The 21,407-nt window shown below is 42.9% G+C and overlaps 2 protein-coding genes across 5 annotated transcripts; both read right to left on the reverse strand.

The window, feature by feature from the left end:
* Nucleotides 1-21: 21 nt before the first annotated feature.
* TFAM (transcription factor A, mitochondrial) lies at nt 22-5,376 on the reverse strand. 3 transcript variants are annotated; one of them, XM_040702187.2, is made up of 7 exons: nt 5,237-5,376; nt 4,705-4,841; nt 4,509-4,579; nt 3,488-3,637; nt 2,933-3,028; nt 1,794-1,850; nt 22-760 (listed from the first exon to the last, which is right to left on the reverse strand). In XM_040702187.2, exons 1-7 carry the CDS (start codon nt 5,278-5,280, stop codon nt 551-553), a joined length of 765 nt encoding a protein of 254 aa, XP_040558121.1. In that variant the 5' UTR covers nt 5,281-5,376; the 3' UTR covers nt 22-550. The 3 variants fall into 3 exon arrangements, with proteins under 3 accessions (XP_040558121.1, NP_989431.2, XP_015143436.3); NM_204100.2 differs by lacking the exon at nt 5,237-5,376 and adding an exon at nt 4,932-5,017; XM_015287950.4 differs by lacking the exon at nt 5,237-5,376 and having other exon boundaries at nt 4,705-5,017.
* A 235-nt stretch (nt 5,377-5,611) lies between these two features.
* Nucleotides 5,612-21,364, reverse strand: UBE2D1 (ubiquitin conjugating enzyme E2 D1). Of its 2 annotated transcripts, none has more exons than NM_001199526.2 (7): nt 21,302-21,364; nt 13,991-14,054; nt 13,865-13,896; nt 11,060-11,137; nt 10,657-10,762; nt 9,112-9,205; nt 5,612-6,494 (listed from the first exon to the last, which is right to left on the reverse strand). In NM_001199526.2, the coding sequence occupies exons 1-7, from the start codon at nt 21,323-21,325 to the stop codon at nt 6,449-6,451; spliced, it is 444 nt and encodes a 147-aa protein (NP_001186455.1). In that variant the 5' UTR covers nt 21,326-21,364; the 3' UTR covers nt 5,612-6,448. The 2 variants fall into 2 exon arrangements, with proteins under 2 accessions (NP_001186455.1, XP_025007279.1); XM_025151511.3 differs by lacking the exon at nt 21,302-21,364 and adding an exon at nt 16,655-19,023.
* Nucleotides 21,365-21,407: the final 43 nt, after the last annotated feature.

The raw sequence follows: 21,407 nt of genomic DNA on the forward strand, positions 1-21,407 counted from the left end.
AAACACTCCAAGGGAGAAGTGTTTATACAAAATTCATACCGTCTTTAATGAAACACAATGTAAGTGGTATACACAGACTGATACATACAAAAAGACCAAGCCAGAAGTTAGCGTGTCACATTTCCTGCGCCTTCCCTTGAAATGCTTCCCTTCTCTATCACTACCATGGAAGGAATAAAATACAGCAGCATAACTCAGGTTTCAGCTCCTAGTTACAGAATTTAAATGGGAAAATAGTAGAATATTCTTGCTTTCATAAAAAAAAAAATCTCTTACAAAAGCTAGCTGGTATCTACCATCATAGGAGAGCTCTGCTGCTGTCAGTGAGTGCCACCATTCACAGCTTGATTACCTGATTCTCATTACACAGCTCAGGTTACACCGTTACACCTGCCATGATTAAGTCAGTTCCAGGAGACACTGAATTCTCTTTCCCCATCACATTCCTTTCCAGCAGTTCAGCGGCCCCTTGTGGGTTTTCCAAACTTCAGTCCTAACCCTGGCTGCAGCATTAGCACAGCAGGATAAAGACATTACATACATAACCATTTTATTCTTCAGATTTTTTCAGCTTCAGTTTCGCCAGGCTTTCACGCAGCGAAGCTTTGGAGCCTTCCTGGGCAGTGTCAGTCTTCTTTTTTGGCCGCTGTTCTCTGGAACGTATCAGGTCTTCACGTCCAAGTTCAACCATTTTTGCTTCCCATGATTTCATTTCATTTTGATACCGAACCTTATCATCCTGAGCAAGCTGAAGGTATGGCTGAAAGAAAAGCACATCTCTACAGTCATCTAAGGGGCTGTATCTGGGTAACTGCAGTGCCACATCCTCCCCTTTGACAGAAAGGGAACTAACTACAACACCTGTGCAGTACTCATCCCAGGCATCCATTTTTACCTCCAGCAAGCTGAAAAACTTCCAACTTGAACAAAACCACAAAATGCTAGCAACGAATGATGGGGAGCATCAACAGATGACCATTCCCAAAGAGGAAGCTAATTCAATATTGATACTAACAACTAAGGCATCTTATTTGTGTACTAGCCTAAGAGAGCAGGCTACTGTAAAGAACACAAATAAGCATTTTTGCTCAAGTTGGTTGTTTCTACAGAAAGAATGCGAACCTCACACATATTCTCAGTACATATTCAAAACACTCTGGAAAAAGGGCATTCAGGAGGACGGAAAGGTCCTCACAAGATGGATATAGTGGCCCTGGAGCATGTCTAGAGAAGGACAGTGAAACTGCAAAGGGTCTGGAGCACATTTCTTATAGGGAGCAGCTGAGGGAGCTGGGGTGGTGCAGTCTGGAGAACAGGAGACACAGCGGAAACCTTATCACTCTCTACAAGTACCTGAAGAAGGTGGTGGTCTGCTCCCAGATAACAGCAATAGGACAAGAGGTTACGACCTCAAGTTGTGCCAGGGGAAGTTCTGGTTGGGTATCAGGAAAAAGAGCAGAACAAGCTGCTCAGGGAGAGGGGGAGTCACTGTCCCTGGAAGTTGTGAAGAAAAAGGTAAATGTGGCCATGAGGGACACAGGTCAATGGGCATGGTGGGCTGACAAATCTACTAGATGATCTTTGTGGTCTTTTCCAACTTTAATGATTCTATGAAAACTTGATAAAAAATGAAGATTTAATACGAGAATAGCACTCCTCCCTTTCCAAATAATCATCTGCAAATTCATATTTAAATACACTTCTAAAAGCTGTCGGAAAGGTATCCAAGATAAAGTCAATAAATCATGTGCAAAATGGCTTTTACTGTGCATCATTAAGAGCCGCAGACATACCTGCTTTTGAGAACTGGATAGATTTTGCCATGTTTCAAATAACTGCTTCAGCTTTGCCTGCGGGATATTGAACACACAACACATCAACAACATTTTAATGCCAGACATCATAGAGGGTTACAGTTAAAAGCCAGGTGTAAACCAGTGTAAAAAGCAAGTCGAGTAATGAAGGCTTATTACCCCATGCTCTTGACATAAGTAAATAATTGAAGACATAGTTTCACAGCTTGCTGGGCATCATTTTAGACACTTCTACAGAGGATAATGGCATAGGCAGTTAAAGTTAGTAAGGTTGCAGCAAAAGCAGGCAGACCTAACAGACTAAATAACTTCTGTTAACATGGCTACCGCTGATCCATCATATTGGTTTCATTTAAAACAAAGCCACACAGGAATTAGCCACGTCCACAGGAAATTTTACATCACTTTGGAAGTATTGAGCTATATGCTTGTCAAACTGGGCCTCAGCTGACTGGAGATACCGGTCTTGTCAACAGAAAGCTGAGGAACACAATTATCTCCACAGTCCTGATTTAATTGCAGTGAAACGTATCAACACCCTAATTAAACTGGTATTAATTAACATAGCCAAGTGTTTCTGCAAACAAACTCCATCTTTTCACGGCAAAATTGGCAGCAGACCAGTGTAACTATTTAACTCAGGTATTTCTAGCTCAAAACAAAGTAGAGCTACATGAAATTTGTAACTCTGATGTGTACAAAGTACAGGAAGAATTTTAACCCTCTATCTCCACACAGGAGTTTATACAGGATGTTTCATGAGCAGAATAGCCAGATGACGAGGTTTACAGATTTATGAGGGTGGATAGTGACAGGACAAGGGGGAATGGTCTTAAACTGAGACAGGGGAGGTTTAGGTTGGATATTAGGAGGAAGTCTTTCACCCATAGGGTGGTGACACACTGGAGCAGATTGCCCAAGGAGGCTGTGGATGCCCCATCCCTGGAGGCATTCAAGGCCAGGCTGGATGTGGCTCTGGGCAGCCTGGTCTGCTGGTTGGTGACCCTGCACATAGCAGGGGAGTTGAAACTAGATGATCATTGTGGTCACCATATTTTTTATGACAGCTATCACTACTATACTATATGATTCAAATAAACCCTTCCTAACTTGCTTACCGTAGGTGAAAGTCCTTTGCTCTGCTGAAAGTTTTCTGATACGAAAATGTTGAAGCCACTTCGAGGTCTTTTAGGTTTTCCAAGCACAGTCAATTCCTTCAAAAACAACAAAAGCAATTCAATACACTATTTGCCACAAACCAAACTTCGCATCAGCATTCACATTTCATACAAAAAGCATATGCAGACTGATTCTTACTTCAGCTAAGTCTGGTTCTGGAAAGCAAAGACTGTTACTAAATGCCACTCTGCAGGAAAGTAAGGATGCTAAGTTTTATTATTTTCATACAGTTTTAGTTATGGTGTGAAATACTGTATGCTCCAGAGAGAAGAGCAGATGGGTAAATTTGTGGGAGGCAAGGTTGAACAGAATAAGCAAATTTCCAGGGGAAAAAAAACTATGTTCTGCTATGAGAATGCTTTGTATGCAGGGAAGTCAAGGAGAAAGTACAGCAAATCTTACATGTAGTTGCACTTACTGTTTTCTTTTTCCTCCAACCCTAGCATGTTCTCACAGTAGCCTGGGGCGCTGTAAGTTCACTTGAAAGCACTTACTCTCTTTATCCTGAAGGATCTTCGTTTTGCCAGCCGTTTTCTCCTTTCTTCTTTCAAAGCTGCAGCCTGGGCTGGAGTGAGCTGTGCTTTGTATGCAGCCAACTGCTCTTCGTATTTTCGCCAATCTGTCTTCCTTGCTTCCTCGTAAACCTACAATACAACTATCAGCCTTAACAATATGTTTTCATTCAGCTAAGCACGGTGCCTTGCATTCCCAAATCCATGCACTTGAACATTAGAAGCCAACGCTTCTACCCTACTAGTTTAAAAAGATAAATCACTAAGTTTGCAGACTGCCATATCAAATTCAGGTCTGATTAGCAAAAAAATTCAAAAGAATGGGTTTCAAAGGTGGGTGCACCCCATTAATTACCTCAGTTAATAACACAGCATCTGACATCAGGCAAGCGTTCAGATGCGGCTCAGTGAAATAGTCATCTCCCACAGATGGAGGGACAGCTGAAGCTCATTTGGAACCACTGCCTTTTACTGTGCCCACCCATGGCAGCACACAACTGCTTCGGTCCCCAGACGCACTCTGACAACCACCAGCGCTCAGTACAGAAGCATCACAAAGTCTTGTTATCAGAGCACCAAGCAGCCAGGCAGCTCTGGAACAACACCATCCCTATCTCCATTTCTGACATACCAATGAGAAGACACATCTCATACTAAGGCACACAGAGCCACGAGTTCAGAAAGGGTGTAAGCACACAGCTGCTCATGACAAAGGTGCTGCTTGTATAGATAGGGACTAACCGCTAAGGGGAATCCAGGCAAAACACTCACTGATTTGCTACGATTGGTGCTTACAGCAACGAACAGCAGCTGAATTTGTGGAGATGTTCTACACCATTGTTTGAAACTGCCACTCTTAGGGCAACTAAACTACCTACAACAACAAATAAGGTAACTGGAAAAGACACAAAGACAGTTACTTCCAAAAACCATGTCTCTGGGTAGCAGGTAAGCTGACCAGAAAAACAGCTGCTGGGTTGCACGCCCACCGCTGAGCACTGACCTGCTTCTGCGAGGCCGGCAGCTCCCTCCAAACACCTGCCAGCTTCTTCACCAGCTCCAAGCTGTTCAGTTCTGCACATCAGACAAAAAGAAAGGAAAATATTGTGTTTTCGGCTAGTTCTCCTCGAGGAAAAGCTACCGCTGCAGCTCTCGTACGCTTTCCTCTTTCCCTAAAACCCAGTTGCTCGCTGCCCTACCTGGGTTCTGCTGGCGGAACGCCGGCTGGTTGTCCCTCAGGAAGCGGAAATAGGCGCTGAGGGGCCGCTTCGGGCGCTCGGCCGAGCTCATGGCCCGACAGCAGCCCGCCTCCGCCGCGCGTCCAATGCCGCAGCCCCTGCGCGCAACACCAACAGTCAGCGCCGAAGGGAGCCGCGGCCCGGCCCGGCCCAGCCCGCCCCTCCGCCCCATCCCCGTCCCGCCGCACCTGAACAGCTGCCGCGCTCCGTTGACGAGGCCCGCAGCCCGGCCCAGCAGCGCCAGCGCCGCCGCCATGCCGCAGCCCACCCTCCCGCCCGCCGCCGCGGGGCACCACGGGATACCACGGGATGGCGGCGGCCGCGCCGCCCAGCAGCGCCTACGAGAGGGGAGGGGCCGCGCCACGCAGCGCCAAGGTGACCCCGCGGGGCGGGAGTCGCTCTGGGCTGAGGGCAGCGCTCCGCCTCAGGTAGGCGCCGAGATGCGCGGCGCTCTTCCCGTTGCGCGCAGTTCACACAGGGATCGAGAACGTACTTGATGCACAAGGCACGGAACAGCCCGAGCTGGGCGGGAGCCATAAGGACGAGCGAGCGTAGCTCCTACGTGATGGCTCACGCAGAAGAAACGAGCTCTGCCGGCAGGCGCTGCCGTCGGTTCCCGCCCGCGCTGAGCACAGAGCCCACACCCCGGCCCTGCAACAAAGCGCTCCTTTCATAGCAACACCAAACATTCCATCCGTTTGCAAGCGGAAGCGAACAGAGCTGCTTTAAGAGCAGTAGAGCCACTCTCCATCGAGCTGGTTTGACACAGCACAGTTGGAACACCACAACAGCAACTCACACACACAGCCGACAGCCAGCATTTCAAGGACATGCACTGAAAAAGAAACAACAGATCAGCCAGGACAGGTAGTAGAAAATTCATTTTATTTATATGGAAAAGGCTACATTTAGATTTGTAAAAGGTCTGAGTGTTGTTTTGCCCACATGTCCAAAGTCAGTCGTGAAACGCAACGAAAAGGTTACTTATTTTTCTACATAGCAGTGCAATTAGTTCACATTGCAATAAAATTAAGTCAAGTATGCAACAGAATCAAAACCGAGTGTCTCTCCATCATCAGCATACAAAGAATTACAGTGCAAAGATCATTTTCGGTTTTAAGAAATCTGCAGTCTTTAGAATACCCCAGCAGGCAGGATATCCCAATTACTCTCATTACTAGCAGTTGTATACTGTCAACACTGTGCATGAGAAAGTCAGTCTAAAATGAAATGACTTAAACCGTAAATAAAATATATTTAGTCTATACAATTAAAAATACAAATTATATAAGTGAACTAGCAAAATGAAATCCAAACACTTCTGAAACAGACAATATATCTTAAAGACACACATACAGTATCATCACTTAAAAACAGCTACTTTTTTCCAGCAAAAATAATTTGGCTGCTTTACAACTGCGTTAAGGATCTCGAAGTCTGAAGATGCAAATGTCCAACTCTTAAAAACCATAATAAATGTCTTCTGCAAAGCATACAAAGAGGATAAACATTCTCGTCACAGTCATAAGGTTATTTTTGGAAGTTTGCCCTTGCTCCAGAAACACACTTACATGGGTGGAAAAATAAAATATTCAAGGGGCATGATGGTACGTTGAAACAGTGAACTGTGCTCCATGTCCTCCTAAGTTTGAAAAAAAACTAGAATTTACAGTACTCTGTGGTGTATGAAAAAGTCTTCGCAAGTTTACATTGCATATTTCTGAGTCCATTCTCTTGCGTGTCTGTTGTATCTGTACGTGCAGAAAGAAGGCATTACAGTGAAGAGCTGATAGTGAGATATGGACAACAGCCACCTATTTACTTCATGCAGATACTACTGAGCTTTTCAATTCTAAACATTCACTTGATATTGAAGTTCCCAAGAGCCAAGAAGCACGCAAAGGCTATGCTTGGTTTTCAAGACCAACTATCAAAGCTATTAAGACTCAAACTCAAGACTTATCACACAGGTTTGCACTGAAAAGCCTCTCACTGTGCATACTGAACTTGCATTTCACAACTGGTTCCCGTACTTCTACATTAAGTGGAATAGGTTGCCAATTACTCCCAAATGTGTATGCTATTAGCAGTCTGACCAAGTTCACACATTTAAGTTGCATAAAATTCAATGTAATTAACCAGAGATGGAAAGGGTGGGGATGGAAGGCACTGTCATTATCATTATTCCCCATTCTGCACTTCCATTTGCCTTGCACAACTTGAAAGGAAAACATCCTGAAAAGCACTGAGCATTAGGTTATAAGCCTTAGGTCTCTGCCTTTTGCTATGAAGCATCCCCAGAGTCAGGTGTCCTTAGAGGGTTTGTTACTTGGCCTCCGGCCCTTGCATTTAGTAACACCCTGATCTTCAGACTAGAAGCACTTCCTTCTGGATGATCCAGAGCAAATGCTGACAGTTAGTTGTTTAAATCAATTCTCCAGATCATTATGCCAACTCCAGTAACAACTGCTTTTCTTCCTAAGACTGTTATGAAGCAAGTCTTTGGGTTGTTAGTTATACTAAGACATCCATACATAACTGCTCAGGACAACCAGCCCTATCTCCCATTTCCCAAATCTTCCAGGTTACTCAAAATCTAGTAGGTAATGCATAAAAACACAGAGCTACAGTCAAGAATTTCATCTTTTCTCACTTTCACTTACAATTAGTAAATTTCAAGTTGCAGAGATAAATACCCATTGCCCACCACCTCTACAAAGCGGAGGCTGAAGTAAATGGTTCAGTGAAAGCTGAGGCATAGCTTGTCCAACATGAGGAAAACTTGCTTTGCAGTATAAGCCAGAGATCAAGCACTCCTCAAGCAGATTACATTATTCAATCGTAACATGCTCCTAACAGGGCTCATTCTAGAAAAGAATACCAGACCACAGACTTCCATGCAGCTTCTACATCACTCCCTATGTCCAGACCTCAAAAGTAGAAAGAAAACTGCGATCTTTATGAAGATGTGCAATAATCAGTAGGCTACTTGCATACATTGCAAGAAATCTTCCGTAACTCAGTACTAAAGATAACCCATAGGTAACAAACATTTACTACAAGTTAAGAAACATTTCTTGATATCTCAAAACTCCCACAGAATCTGAAGCAGAGATTTTCACAGAACATTCAACATCAAGGCTTCTAAAAAAAACAACCAACCACAACCCCTAAGTCTTAAGCATGAAAAACATGCCCTGAAGTCAGCACATAACATCTTCGATATCTTCAACAAGCAGCTGTGGTTACACTGTCTATGAATGTGCTGCACACGCATGACTAATCTACTGTCAGTGCCACCAGCAGGTTTGTGGCAGGTTATTTCATTCTTGGTAAACTGAGATTGGATCTCTTTGCAAAACCTTCATCTCACAAGTACAGTTTTCTCCACTGAACCTTGGGAAACAACACAGTCTAGTCTGCACAATAAAGGGCTTGAGCTTCTTGCCACCTGCAATTGCTATGAACTCTTAAGAAATGAATGAATCACTTCACTACCAACAGATGTCACTACTCAAAGCTGGAGCGCTCAAAGAAGTCACCCTGTGAACACGGCACCCTGAAACTGAACTCCACAAGTGCCGAAGCCCTGGACTTGCAAGCAACCTTTACATCAGTCGCCTGATCTTGTGGAGCTTCAGCCTGGCAGGCAGCTGTACCACAGCACTTCAAAACGCTCCATAAGAGTGCTGTACAATTAGTCAGCAAGCATCAAAAATGAGTTGTGGAAAATAGAGAATGTTCAGCACGTATAACATCTGCTCTGGGGTCTTCATCGATTCATAACATGCCAATTCTAAGTCAGTTGTGGTCCACAACCGTGTAGTGCTTCACTTATCTGCTGCCCATGTTATCCTCCCCAGATCAGAAACTTCCTTTGAGTTCTACCGTGTTCTAGAAAGTAAGGAGAGGTTCTTTCTCTCCATAAGGTGTTGTATCATTTAACAAATGTGACAGTGATCCTTAACACTAAATAAAGCAAAGTACGATTCCATCCCACATACATAAAATAGCATCCAAAACTTAAGTTCACTGTTCATACCCGAACATCATACTAAATGCACAGGATTCATACCTACAAGACTGCAGTAACAATAATTACTCATCAGAAAACTACTCTTTCGATGTGATGAAAAATAAACCAACATAACAGATGATGGTTTTATGCAAACAGGAACAAAAAAATAACTAACAGTTGGGTATGCCTACAGGTTCCTGCCTGTCATTTTACTAATAGATTTGGTCAGTATTTCAATATACAATACTCTACCATAGATATCTACGTAGAGATTTTTCAAGCAAGTGGACAGGTTGCATAGCCAACCACCATCTGCAAGTACCACACAAATACATCTGTGTTATACTCACTTTTCCTTGTCTGACTTGTAGATCTGTGCAATATCCGGTACTAAAGGATCATCTGGATTAGGATCGCAAAGTAAGGAGCATATGGACAATAAAACTAAATAAAAGAGACATCAGATTAGACAAGTTAGTTCACTGGGTTCCTATAGTCTTTTATATATTCCAGCACACAAAGTGAAGAAACGAAGACTGGAAAGCAAATGCTTCAGTATGAAGCTTTCAGACAGCAGTTCTGCTCAGGAATATTTACACAGCATCATTTCTGTGTCTAACACAGTATCTGATAACAGCGCAGAGAACTCACAATCCACACACCTGTACTTTTTGTAGTGATCTTTTACCCATGTCTCAGCCTACCGACACAGAACAAACTACAGACAACTGCGGAACACAAATATTTTTCAAAGAAAGCCCTTCTATCTGCAATTAACATTATCATCAACATTAGACTACCATGCAAATCCTTCTCCACTTCCGTGCTGACCATTATTTTCCTTCCATGAACATTTCACTTACTTGACACGTGCCTGACTTGCATTTGGAGAAATACTGTATTACTCACTCATGATTCCATTTTCAATTCCTGCTACTGCTCCGGTGGTACTTGACTTTTCTAATGCTTAATGCACACACACATCAGGTAATTTCAACTGTAAACTTACCAATATGAGTACAAGCACACAATTCTACAATCCAACATATGTTGTGAGAGGGAATTAGATGCTACAGGAAAAATCCACTGTTTATTTTTGTTATTAGATTCACAACTTAGAGAACTCTTAACAAGGAAGATGTGCCACTACTTAACCTTAGAAGTCAAGTGACAACTTGATTAAAAGCCTGGCTAGGAATTTTGGAGATGGCTGAGAAGGAGTGACAGGAGTCACACTTGAAACAGCTTTTGAAGCAACACAAAGCCTACAAAAAAAGGCTGTAACCTCAACATTGCAAAATCTAGTGTACCAGCTTGAGAAAACAACTGCAAGGTAGAACATAGCTCTTACCAGTGTCTTAGAGAACAGCTATTACTTAAAACTTATCTTAGAGAAATGCAAATCAAAACAATTTATTTCTTGTTAAAATACAGTGAGATTAACATCTCCGCCTACACAAGTAGGCTCAAGCCACTGAAAGCCACCTTGAAAAGTCAATAAGCAATCTAACAGCCCCCCTACACATCAGTAGGCAGTTTTTTCCATTTACATGCAAATTCACTCAGTTTTACAGCTCTGTTCACAGATTTCTCCTCACTTCTGCATGCACAGTCAGCTGTAATAGAGAAGCTGCACTTCAGACTAATTGTACTTCAGCTCACTCAACTTGCTTTAGAGCATTTCCTCATTATGTATGTAATACATCATACAATATGACACTCCAAAAAGGCTGTGCAAGATACTGGTTCATAACAAGGATTCCAATAGAATTAGCCCCTTCTGTAACACGCAGGATCTATGAGCTCCCACTGCCCCCCTTGGACAACGCAGCAACACGAGAAAAAACACTAGTGAGCACCACATCATAAATCCATTAGCACATCGATGAGCTTACCTTTAGATACAGTCAGAGCTGGTGACCACTGTGACCTCAGGATATCAAGACAAATACTCCCATTACTGTTTATATTTGGATGGTATATTTTCGTTGTAAAAGCAATCTGGAATTGAACAAAGTTAAATTTGCAACTAACATCAAGTTGTTTATTACATTTGAGATCCTTGACGCTCTCTTCAGTTCCACTCATATTAGATCTTCCGTAACCAACACAATGCATTGTAAAGTCATGCATTTTAACATTCAGTTTTAGGAATCAAACCTATCTGTTCATCCATTGTACTTGTACTCTATCCTTACCTTTCTGGTTTTAACTTGCAGAAGCGAGCCTCAAACAGCAAGGATACAGACGCAAAGCTCTGACCTAAGAACTGTTTCAGTATGCACACAAAGTGCTTACCTTCGGTGGTTTGAAAGGGTAGTCCGTTGGAAAGTGTACTGTGAGAAAAAACACTCCCCCCTGATATGCGCTATCAGGCTGGAAAAAAACAAAAGAAAAGCCATTAATACATTTCAGCTATTTTGGAGCTTCTCTTCAGATGGCAGAGAATCTCCCAAAGCAATGAGTATTGTCGAAAACTTTTTTTTTTTTATCCCCAGTACACAGCCCATACTGAGGATACTGAACGTTCCCATTGGAAAGCAAAGCTCCAGCAGAGCCAGCCATGGCTACTACTGCAGTAGCCCAATGTGGCTGCTGAGTGCTGCCCTTTTTTGCAGAGGTTAAAGGAGGGAGCAGTGTTTGACCGGTGGAGCTACAAAACTGCTGGTCCATCAGCTCCAAACCAGCTCCCTCCTCAGTATCTGGGCTGCAAGGCGCTGCGAGGAGCTCAGCTCCACGGCACCGAGGGGAACACAAAGGTCACAGCAGGTCTTTCACATCCTGCCTCCGTGCAACACCACAGCCGCTCTGCTACACTCAGGATCTTCCTCCATCATTAAGCTACAAATATACTCACCTCAGAAGTAGTTTCTCTTTGCAGATGCAAAGAGTAGGATTTTCCAACATAATTCAGTTGATCATGGTGACATCAGGGAGTTTTAAAACACACAACATCTTTGTGACCTGCACAAATCTGTGAACATGCATTTTGTTAGAGAACATGTGCACAGGTTTACGGCCAGGCTGCACACAGTTAATAGATAGAAATAACTTTGTTGCAGTCATCTGTTGAAGAGATTTTTCATTCTTATTTTCTAGGAAAGTTGGAAAAAGAAGTCTCAGTGCTAAGTGACAGAGCAGTGCTTCAAGTTCAAATTAAGGGAAGAAGAAAAACTGAAAATCTCTCTTATTGCTTGAGAAGTTCAAAACAGCAAGAGAGGAATCCAGCCTCAGCAAAGCTGAGGAGCAGGTTTGTGCGTTGTCTTAAGGGAGCAGATGCAGGCTTTTTGTTTTGAAATACCATGTTCACACCTTCGACATCAACAAAAATTGCAGTTCTAGAGATGAATAGAAGATATGAAACCACAAATGGTGCACCATGACATGTCTCCTTTTGCATTCTAAATGCAGACAATGTCACAATGTAAGGCAGCCTATATATAGTGCTGTTAAGAAGCCAGCGTTAAGTAACATCAGAAGAGACTGCCACTGTACCTAAAATTAGGTTTGAAATAACTGCTTGCATGCATACTAAGTTGATTTGTCAAAGTTAAAATAAGCTAAGATCAGACAAGTTCAGCGCCAGAGGTAAACTGAAGTCACTCTGCTTAGTAGGTAAGGTATATAAAATGGACGATGCCCACAGACAGGAGAAGAGGTTATCCTATTTACACACATCATACGTGAGTTCTGAAACTAAGTTTTAGTCTTATGCTTCCCTCGGCCCCTCAGAAGACATAAAGGATGTGCATCCCTCTTTCCTTACTTTATTGAGACAAAGGATAACATGCTATTAGTTATAGATGAGAAAGGCTGGCAAGAGATGTTCACTCTTATTCTCAACTACTTAAACATGAGGAACCTCAAGCAAAACCAGTATTTTCCACTACAGGATAAGAAAGGTCAATTGTGAACTAATAACAACAGCAACTTAAGTTGGAATTTAAATGCTAGTATTTCCCTTACTCAGGTCATTCAGGACAGACATACAAATACTGGCAGCAAATGAGCACACAAGCTTTTTGTAATCCTATATTCTTTGCTGTTCTGCCATTCACCTTCAAATAGTGCAGAAGGTCAAGAGCAGAATGACTGGGTATGTGAAGGAGCGTGGTTGTTAAAGAACAATGGCAAAAGTATTACTATCTATAGAAAAGCTTTTCATGATCACCAGAGCTCCTGCTGTGTCATCACAACAGACTCCAGTCCGCCACTGACAAAACACTCACTGATCTCCCACTGCTTCAGAACAACCGCAATGAAAACGCAGAACAACTGCGATTAAAGTGAGTCACAACTTCACTTCTCTTCACCACTGCATCTCACTGGTTTAAGTACTGTCTCAATTTTCCAGCTCTCTACCAGAACCAGAAGCTTCCTTCCCCAAAGTTACTGCATCCAAAAGAAAAACACCAGGAATACTAGCTTCCTGCCATGGTATTCCTAAGCACCCTTTCTCTCAGGTCATGTTTTCATTCATTCTTCTTGCTCACACCCCTTGCTCATTTCCCTTTAGAACGTTCTGTTCTTAAGCTATGTTGCCCTTTCTTGTGTCATGAATCATAAATCATAAACCATAAACAACATCTTTCAGAGGTTTTCTTCACATTGAGTGACATCTTTCTCACACACGAACCAGAAGTACTCACAGTCACTGGACTGGAGTTCCCAAAAGGCACCCAGTTTTGCCAGAGCCGCATCACACTCCCTGCTAAATCCTCAAGGCTCCAGATCACCTTGTACAACACTAATCTTGTTTACAGTTAGCAACTTCAACATTGGATTATGTCAACTATTTCTCCTTTCAGATAGCTCTACCTTTCAGAATTGAAGTTACCTTCGAAAAGATCTTTCAACTAATTCAAGCATTGCAGTTGACTGATTAAGCATCCCTGATTTCAGGCAGAAGACAGACTTATTTGATCAGTTAAAAGAAGAAATTAGTACCAGACTACCAAAAAAACAGTATAAGCCCCAAACAGTTAGCCAGCACACAGCACAGCTGAATTTGACTGCCTCATTAACAGAAACCCAAATGAAAACTTCCATTACATAAACAAAAACAAGTCTACTTCTTAAGGGGGAACGTGTTATTATACTTACAGGTCCCATAATAGTGGCTTGCCAATGAAACACTGCAAGTCAAAAAGATAAAATAATGAGAGCTTTTCTAAGCTTTTTCTTAACTGACACAAGGTGAGCCATGGCAATGTCCCAGGAGGAGCTTACAGTCATCTCCAACAGGTCCAGCAGAACAGTGGGCCGGGGGATCTCGCTGCAGATCACTCAGTTCCTGTAAGTAACACACAAATATTGGCAGTTACACAAACAAACAGCACACAGCAGCATCATTTCAAAATGAATACACAAAGGCTTTATTAAGTAGACATATAACATTGTGAAAGTAATCAAAACATGAAGAGCCCTTTGATAAAGGAAAGATTTCTTCCAGATAGGTTAGCAGCTGAAGACAATATCGTGTTATAGATTAGTACCTTGAAGTTTTAAAGAGTTGTAACCAAGTTCATACTACATTTGTATCTACTGAAGCATTGACAAAGAAATGAAGAAATGGATTTCTCTGTAAACTCAGTGCTTAATATGGACATGTAAGTGCTAATCCAAGTGTTACTTTACCTTTTGATTTGACAAAAGACTAATGTATTGGCCTAATCCATGCACATTCACTGAGTTAAACGAGCTCATAAAATGACTGCCTATCAAGTATGAAAGGATGCTAAAAGAACAAGAAAAAGAACAGAAATAGGTGCTGTACACCTTAGAGAACTGTGTCAAGGTACACTATGTGCTTTATTTCCAAGTGACTAACAGAAAATCCTGAAGGAAGCTGGAATTTAAGAGAAGTGTTTAGAGAAGCTTTGGTGTATCAGCAGGCTTCTTCATTTCTACACAAGTTCACACTGCCTCATGTAACTTAGAATTTTCACTTAACCGTACAGAAACAGCTCAATTTTTCACCTAAGTTGTCTTCATAAAATACAGAACAGGTCAGGCATTAACATAGTCCACTCTCCTTGTTCAACTCAATACATGACTTGTGATATCTCAAGTTTTACTACACTAGGAACAAGCTACACACTCCAACTCCAAGCTGCTAGGAACTGCGCTGCTCTAAATTTAACAGTCCCTTTTACACATTGCACTGCAATAAGCTAACAGATGTGTGCTAAGTTACTGTTCTTAAGTCACCAAACCAATAACCAAGACCGTACATTTTTAAACCAGTAACAAACACAAGCAAGTCTGAAAATCCCTCTTGAAGTTTACTTGAAGGAATAACATGAAGCATTTCCATCCCCCAAGACATCATTCATCAGGAATACTACTGCCAAATAAAAAAAAATCAAGGCTTAAACAGGCACCAAGGTGACCCCAAGTCAAATTAGTGTATGCACGATGGTCAGACCCCTGGCACAAGGTGAAGGGGCAAAACTGGACTCCATCTGCTGAGATATATTTAGCTTTTTACAACATCCAGTGAAGAACTCGCAGTGCGCTTCTCCAGACAGCTCACTCACCAAGGACCAGGTGCCCAGCACCGCAGCTCACGCACACTTCTGACAGGTAACTCTTGGCCCCACATTTACAGAAAAGCAGCATGTTCAGCCGCTTCAGTGCAAGCAGTGATGTTGCAGCTTCGCTAAGTCACTCCTTCAACTACATGATTGAAAACAGCTACACTAAAACACCTCAGGCTAGCTAGGATGAACTGCCAGCCCCCAGCTTCATTGCTCAGGGGGAACCCTACACTTGTAGCAAAAGCAGCACCCTGCTTAGGCTCAGCCTAAGAGGCAAGAGCAGAATCACATACAAGTGCAGCTGCTTTTTCATGTGTGGATTCAGATTTCATGAAGGAACAGTACAGAGAAGGGTAACCAAGTCACTGCCTGCACAAGAAGTCAACAAGTCTCAAATTTCCAGGCATCACGAGACTCCATGAGCAGCTCCTGCCACTGTCTGCTCTGACTTGCAACACCAAGTCCAACACGAGAAGACTAAGTGAAAAAAAGCAGTAGTAAGGAAGTCATCTCCACAAGGCCAGTGGCCAAAAGGGACATCTCAAAACATAAAAATACCATCTTAAAGCAATTCTGACTACTAACTTAAAGGCAGCAATGGAGAAAAAGGGTTAAATTCAACACCTCTAAAATACATGCACAATTTCCTCGTGCATGTGCCCCACCACCACAGCTACCAGGCAGGCACCTCATCTTGGAGCCACAAGTCTACAACACCACTTGCATTTCTTGGATGCTTTCATCAAGACCTTCACCCATCCCAAAACCACACTAGGCCCTTAATTCATATCAACACTCATACTTCCAAACTGGTAGGAACTAGACAGGTGTACACTTCCAGCTTGTTCAGGCTAAAGACACTGGCAATTGTCCACAATAAAAACATGTTTTTAATCACAGCTTGATGAGACCTAGATCAATCCAATCATGTTATTTCCCAGCTGGGCTAAGAAAAAAAACTCTCTTCAACCTAATGCATTAAGCAACAGCCAAGTTCAGACATGAAGAAAGCTTTTATAGCTATGAAAAAACAGCCCAACTTCCATACCCTAGCAGACCAAACTCATGCCACATTCTCCACTCAGAAAATATCATACTGACACTCATGTGCTTTAGAAATACATGTGATCAAACTCTGTAAATTCAACTTGAGAATATAAAAGTTGGAGACCCTGCCTAAAGCAGCTCAGATCAAGAAGAGAGAAAAATGGTAGATCTGTTTTGTGTTGTACAGTGGGAAGGTCATTAAGAAAACAGACATTGTAAAATACTGGATGATACGTATACAGAGAAATTAGGCTTAGTAAGATTACCACATTAGAAAAGGTAATCATAGATAAACAAAAGTGCTCACCAGTGTTATAGGCTCACGAGAAACTCCATGAGGATCAAACTCCAGATAAAGACCCTTCCTCAGGGGCAGTCAGCCCTTAAATGGGGCCTAGGAGAAGAGCAGCCTGGCTCCACCCCTTCTGGCCACACAGGTGAACTGTCTTCACCTGTGCTCCCACAGCTGACTCAGTGCTTGCCTCACGTGGTGTATCACAGGTTCAGGCCCTGATTCAACTGTTCCCATGCAACAGTTATTTTTGCTGCTGAAGCTTTGCACTCCAATTAAATCATCTGGAGAGCCGTACAACTTGGGTAGGCTTCAAGCTTTTCTACCCCTTTTGCAATGCTGGGGGAAAAATTCTGACTGCCTCCTTTACAAGTCAGAGCAATTTGCCAGTGTCCAGAGATGGACTACAGAACAGCTGTGATGGTTCCCTACAATAAAGAGATGTAGAAAAGCTGCTTCATTACTTACATGAGGTCTGGTTGCCCCCAGGCTTCAACTACACCCATATTTTAAGTCAGTGGTAAAGAAAATGCAGGTTGAAGACTTGGAGATATGCATGCTAAAAACAGGACTTGTAACTTATAGCCATATAGATCCCATTTTTCAAAGGGAACCTCACCACTGTGGATTACAGCATACACCAGAGCAACATCTTCTGTGAGTACACAAAAGCAATACAATTTCAGCAGTTGGAGCTTAAAACCATCCATCAGGAGCTCCAACACACACCATGCTTTATCCCAACAGAGCCATAATCAACTTGGATAGAGAAAACAAGTGAGCTGTGGACGCTGCTGGGAATAAGTGTTCTAATCCTCTCAAGCACTGAAAGAAATACCGAATAGAATAAAATACTGCTAATTCTATGCCACCAACTGGCTGCAATTAACAGCTGCAACAACAAGCTATTTCTCCTGCTCCAAACTATAGAACAGCAACAGAACCTGAATGTAAGCAGGATCCAGCTCCGGGGCTGCTAATGAAGGAACAGCAGCACACTGTTAGAGATGTTAACCATCGGCTACTGAAGAAGGACACAGCAAAGCCTCCAAATGGACATGTGTTATTCATCACACCACACACACTGTAATAGATCTGTGGACAACGTGAGACAAAAAATGATAAATCAAGTTTAACTGATGTAAAACAATGTTAAATTGTAAAAGGTGGAAGCATGTGTGAAGGTACAAAGTGCTCAACGCTGAAGTTTATTACAGAATATACTTCACAACTGTAAAGCTGGTGAAGACAGGGCAGCTGCTCAAGCAGTTACATGCCTCATTAAATACAGTTAGCTAAGGTCTCCTGCAAAGTCACTGGAATGAGATAGGAAAGGATACTTGAACAGAGAGGTGGACATTTGAAGCATAGTACTTATGGATACTCAGTAAGCATGAGTACTAATAAGAGAGACCTAAAAATATTCCTCTTTTTTACTGCTAAACAAGCCTGCAGGCTATCAGGAAACAGAAATAGACTGTGAGCAGCATCACTGAAAGCTATTTTAATTCTGTAAGATACATGAAACCACATTCAGAGCTTTTTCCCACACCATTATTTAAAAGAGAGGTTTTAAAGTTTCACAGCTATGTTCCTCATCTCTTGCACAAATTCCACCATACTTCCTACTAAGTGCACACATCCACCTCTGCTCCTATATTAATAGTAACTGCAACCATCTGAACAAAAGCAAGTAAAGCACGGATTATACTGAAGTTAAAGGACTCTTTCTTATGTTTAGTAAACATAAAACAAATATTTAATCATAACATCTCTTAAAGTTTCATTCCACTAACCAACGATTTCACCTGTTTTTATACACTGTGTAATGCCAAATCTATTCTGTGATGGCACAAGTCACAAGAAGCAAAAGAAAACATGTTAAGGATACACAAGTTTCCTTAGTGTGTTTATTACCACCCCAAGAAAGCATGCAGCTCAACAGATTGAAGTCAGAACCAAGTTATTTTCAACATAAAGATGCGAGCTGGCATGTCCTGCCTATCTATGCATATGAAACACATACTGAAACAAACAGACGTTTAATTCAACAGCCTATCTGAACATTGGGACGCCTCCATTCTTACTGAGTGGCAGGAGAAAAACAATCAAGCACTGTGCTGACAAGATGAAAAACAACAGCTATTTTCAAACCAGTCCTCAAACGTGTCAGAGAAAATGCTGCTGGTTTCAAAATCTGTAAGTAAAGAAGTCCAATTTTTAATGCTGGAAACAAGAGCAAGTGAATATAGGTTTTCTAAGCAGTTCACAGTTGGATTAACCACAGGAAACATCAGCTGCTCATTAATACTACAGGAGTACCCAGAGCTATAGGACTTAAGATGAAAAGCATCCCACCAGATTTAACACAGAACTGACAAGATAACAAACTTCCATAACCCAGCAGCCTGAATTGTTTCCTACTTGGCACAAAAATCACATCGTCTCCATTTCCCAAATGGATAACCATAAGGACTCGTGAAAATATCCCTCCCAACTAAAACCTACAGTATTGTCTTTTATATAATTGGTAACATCCAGAATAAACAACACCCACCAAGCAGCAGGTTGTTCTTTCACAGCCTTCCATTAATAGCGTTCAGCCCTCAAGGCTGCAGGGTGTCCTTTATGGAGTCCCTCAAAGCAGACCAATGAAGAAAGGCAGAAACAACACAGAGCAGTGGCAGCACTGTTTAGATATCAGTCCCAACTGGTGTGTGACAAACAACACTAATACTTGTGTGCTGCAGTTGTGCTTCCTCCACAGGTGCTATCATTCTCATAAGGTAAACTGCCTTGATCACTGCCAACACTCAGGCTTGCAACCAAATCCCCTCAGCTGTGTTAAAGCACAGTTCTGAACCACCCCCAAACTACCCAACATTAACCAGAGGCTGTATGTGCAGACTAACAAGTTCCCAAGCAATACCACAGTGCTGACAGCACTTAGTACTCAACAGAGTTCCCCCAAGAACTGTGTAGAACTGTAAAATCCTTACAACACTTCCTCTGCTCCATACCTTATTGCCTCCTACCCTTGTGATATACCACAACCTTTAAGGCCAGGCTGAAACATGCAGTTAGGTAGGATCAGCAAGCTGTCATAGAAATACATATCATCTAGCATGAGAACTTCACAGTTTCATCATTTAAAGGAGTGCTCTACATCTTACAGTGGCATCAAGATAATTGGTCTTCTCTAACTTTTTCTCCTCATTGCAACTTTCCATTGGGAACAATTCTATTTCTTCACCACTTTCCTCTCCCACAGCAAGTGACCTGTTACAAAACTGCTCTGGAGTCAGGCTGCTAGCAAGTTGGTTCCACAGTGGTTTTTATTTCTTCTGGAATAACAGCAGTGATGAGAAGGGTTACTGAGAAGAGGCACCCCAGCAGTAGTCATTCCTGCAGCAGACCAGAAGCAAGAAGCAGCCAGCTTTGGATCTAACTTCAACACTTTTAGTACCAACTTCCCCAGTAATACTGCACATTCCAGATAAAAGCCATTGCATAACCAGGAAATCTTATACAACCTTGAAGTCAGCACTTCCTTCACTTCCAAAGACCAGAAAAGCAACCTAAAATGACTAACAGAAGATGAAATGCTCTCTCTCTCAAGGATAGATTTCACATCTATTGAATACAGAGCTTGTAAGTGTCACACTAAGGAAAGCTGTGGCTTTCCAGTACCTATGGAGGTCACTAAAGCAGAAATAACATTCACACAGGCAAAGCATAAGAAAAATACAGCAAACAATCGTATTGCACCAAGATCTCATTTGGTAGAGCACAAGCTACTAAAAAAATAGCAGAACACCACCAGCCTTCCCACTTGGTTTGTCTGCTCATCCTAACGGCACAATAGTAAGCCAAAGGAAAGCAGGTATTCAGAACAAACCTCAGAGCAACAGAGAAGTTCATGAAGAAATAGTGAGAGAATAAAAAGCCAGGAAAGGGCAAAACACCCCCACCTCACATAGGGGCATAACAGAACTTATTGCTAGGGAAAAAAAACACTTAGTCATTTACACGTCGCTTGCTCCGAAAGTAACGCCTCCTATTTATTTCCATGGAAACTACTATAGATGCTACAAGCACAACGATGCCACTCGATAAAGCAAATTCTCAGCTATGAAACGCTATTTTTCAACGCGGTCACCACCATTAGCTACATATTTCTGCCAGAGATGAACAGCAGCCCGTGTGCTGCGATGGTCAGTACCCGTGCCAGCAGAGGTGCCCCCCTGCCCAAACAGCGCCCGCAGCCTCACCGCGGTCACGCCCACCGCCTGCTCTCCTTCAACGTTCAGCAAGCATCGATGAACGCCAATGGGTGCCATTTTATCCGCACGGAGGAACTCAGGGACACACCTTCGCTTCATAAACCTTTCCATGGCAGACCCCATGTCGTAAGACCGCCCCTCTGTTGCCATCTGCCCCGACACAACGTGACAGCATACGGGCGGCAATCCCGTCGCTGTGTTATCCCCCCGCCCTCCCCACCCTACACCCGCTCCCCTCAGGGCAGGGAGAACGACCGCGGCGCCCCGAGAAACCCAACCTCCCCCTCCACCCGACCCCTAACAGAGACAATCACATGACGGCCCTCCCGCCGAACACCCCGGGCGGCAGCAGCAGCAGCTCAGCAGCCTCCCCGCTCACTTTCTGTATCCGCTTCAGCGCCATGAGAGCGCAAGGCGACGGCAGCGGGGAGCGCGGCGGGAGGAGGAGCAGAGGGCGGGGCGGGCGGTAACGGCATCCGCACGCG

Source organism: Gallus gallus, chromosome 6, assembly GCF_016699485.2.
Source record: "Gallus gallus isolate bGalGal1 chromosome 6, bGalGal1.mat.broiler.GRCg7b, whole genome shotgun sequence".
Classification (NCBI taxonomy): Eukaryota; Metazoa; Chordata; class Aves; order Galliformes; family Phasianidae; genus Gallus; species Gallus gallus.

Excerpts from the sequence above, each read along its gene's own strand:
- TFAM (XM_015287950.4), bottom strand. The coding sequence starts at position 4,999 with ATGGCGGCGGCGCTGGCGCTGCTGGGCCGGGCTGCGGGCCTCGTCAAC. Across the intron at positions 4,580-4,704 it reads GTTCCGCCAGCAGAACCCAG|AACTGAACAGCTTGGAGCTG; the intron begins GTAGGGCAGCGA and ends TCTGATGTGCAG. Across the intron at positions 3,638-4,508 it reads TGCCGGCCTCGCAGAAGCAG|GTTTACGAGGAAGCAAGGAA; the intron begins GTCAGTGCTCAG and ends GTTGTATTGTAG.
- UBE2D1 (NM_001199526.2), bottom strand. The coding sequence starts at position 21,325 with ATGGCGCTGAAGCGGATACAGAAA. Across the intron at positions 10,763-11,059 it reads ACCCTTTCAAACCACCGAAG|ATTGCTTTTACAACGAAAAT; the intron begins GTAAGCACTTTG and ends GTTCAATTCCAG. Across the intron at positions 9,206-10,656 it reads AGCTCTGACTGTATCTAAAG|TTTTATTGTCCATATGCTCC; the intron begins GTAAGCTCATCG and ends TCTTTTATTTAG.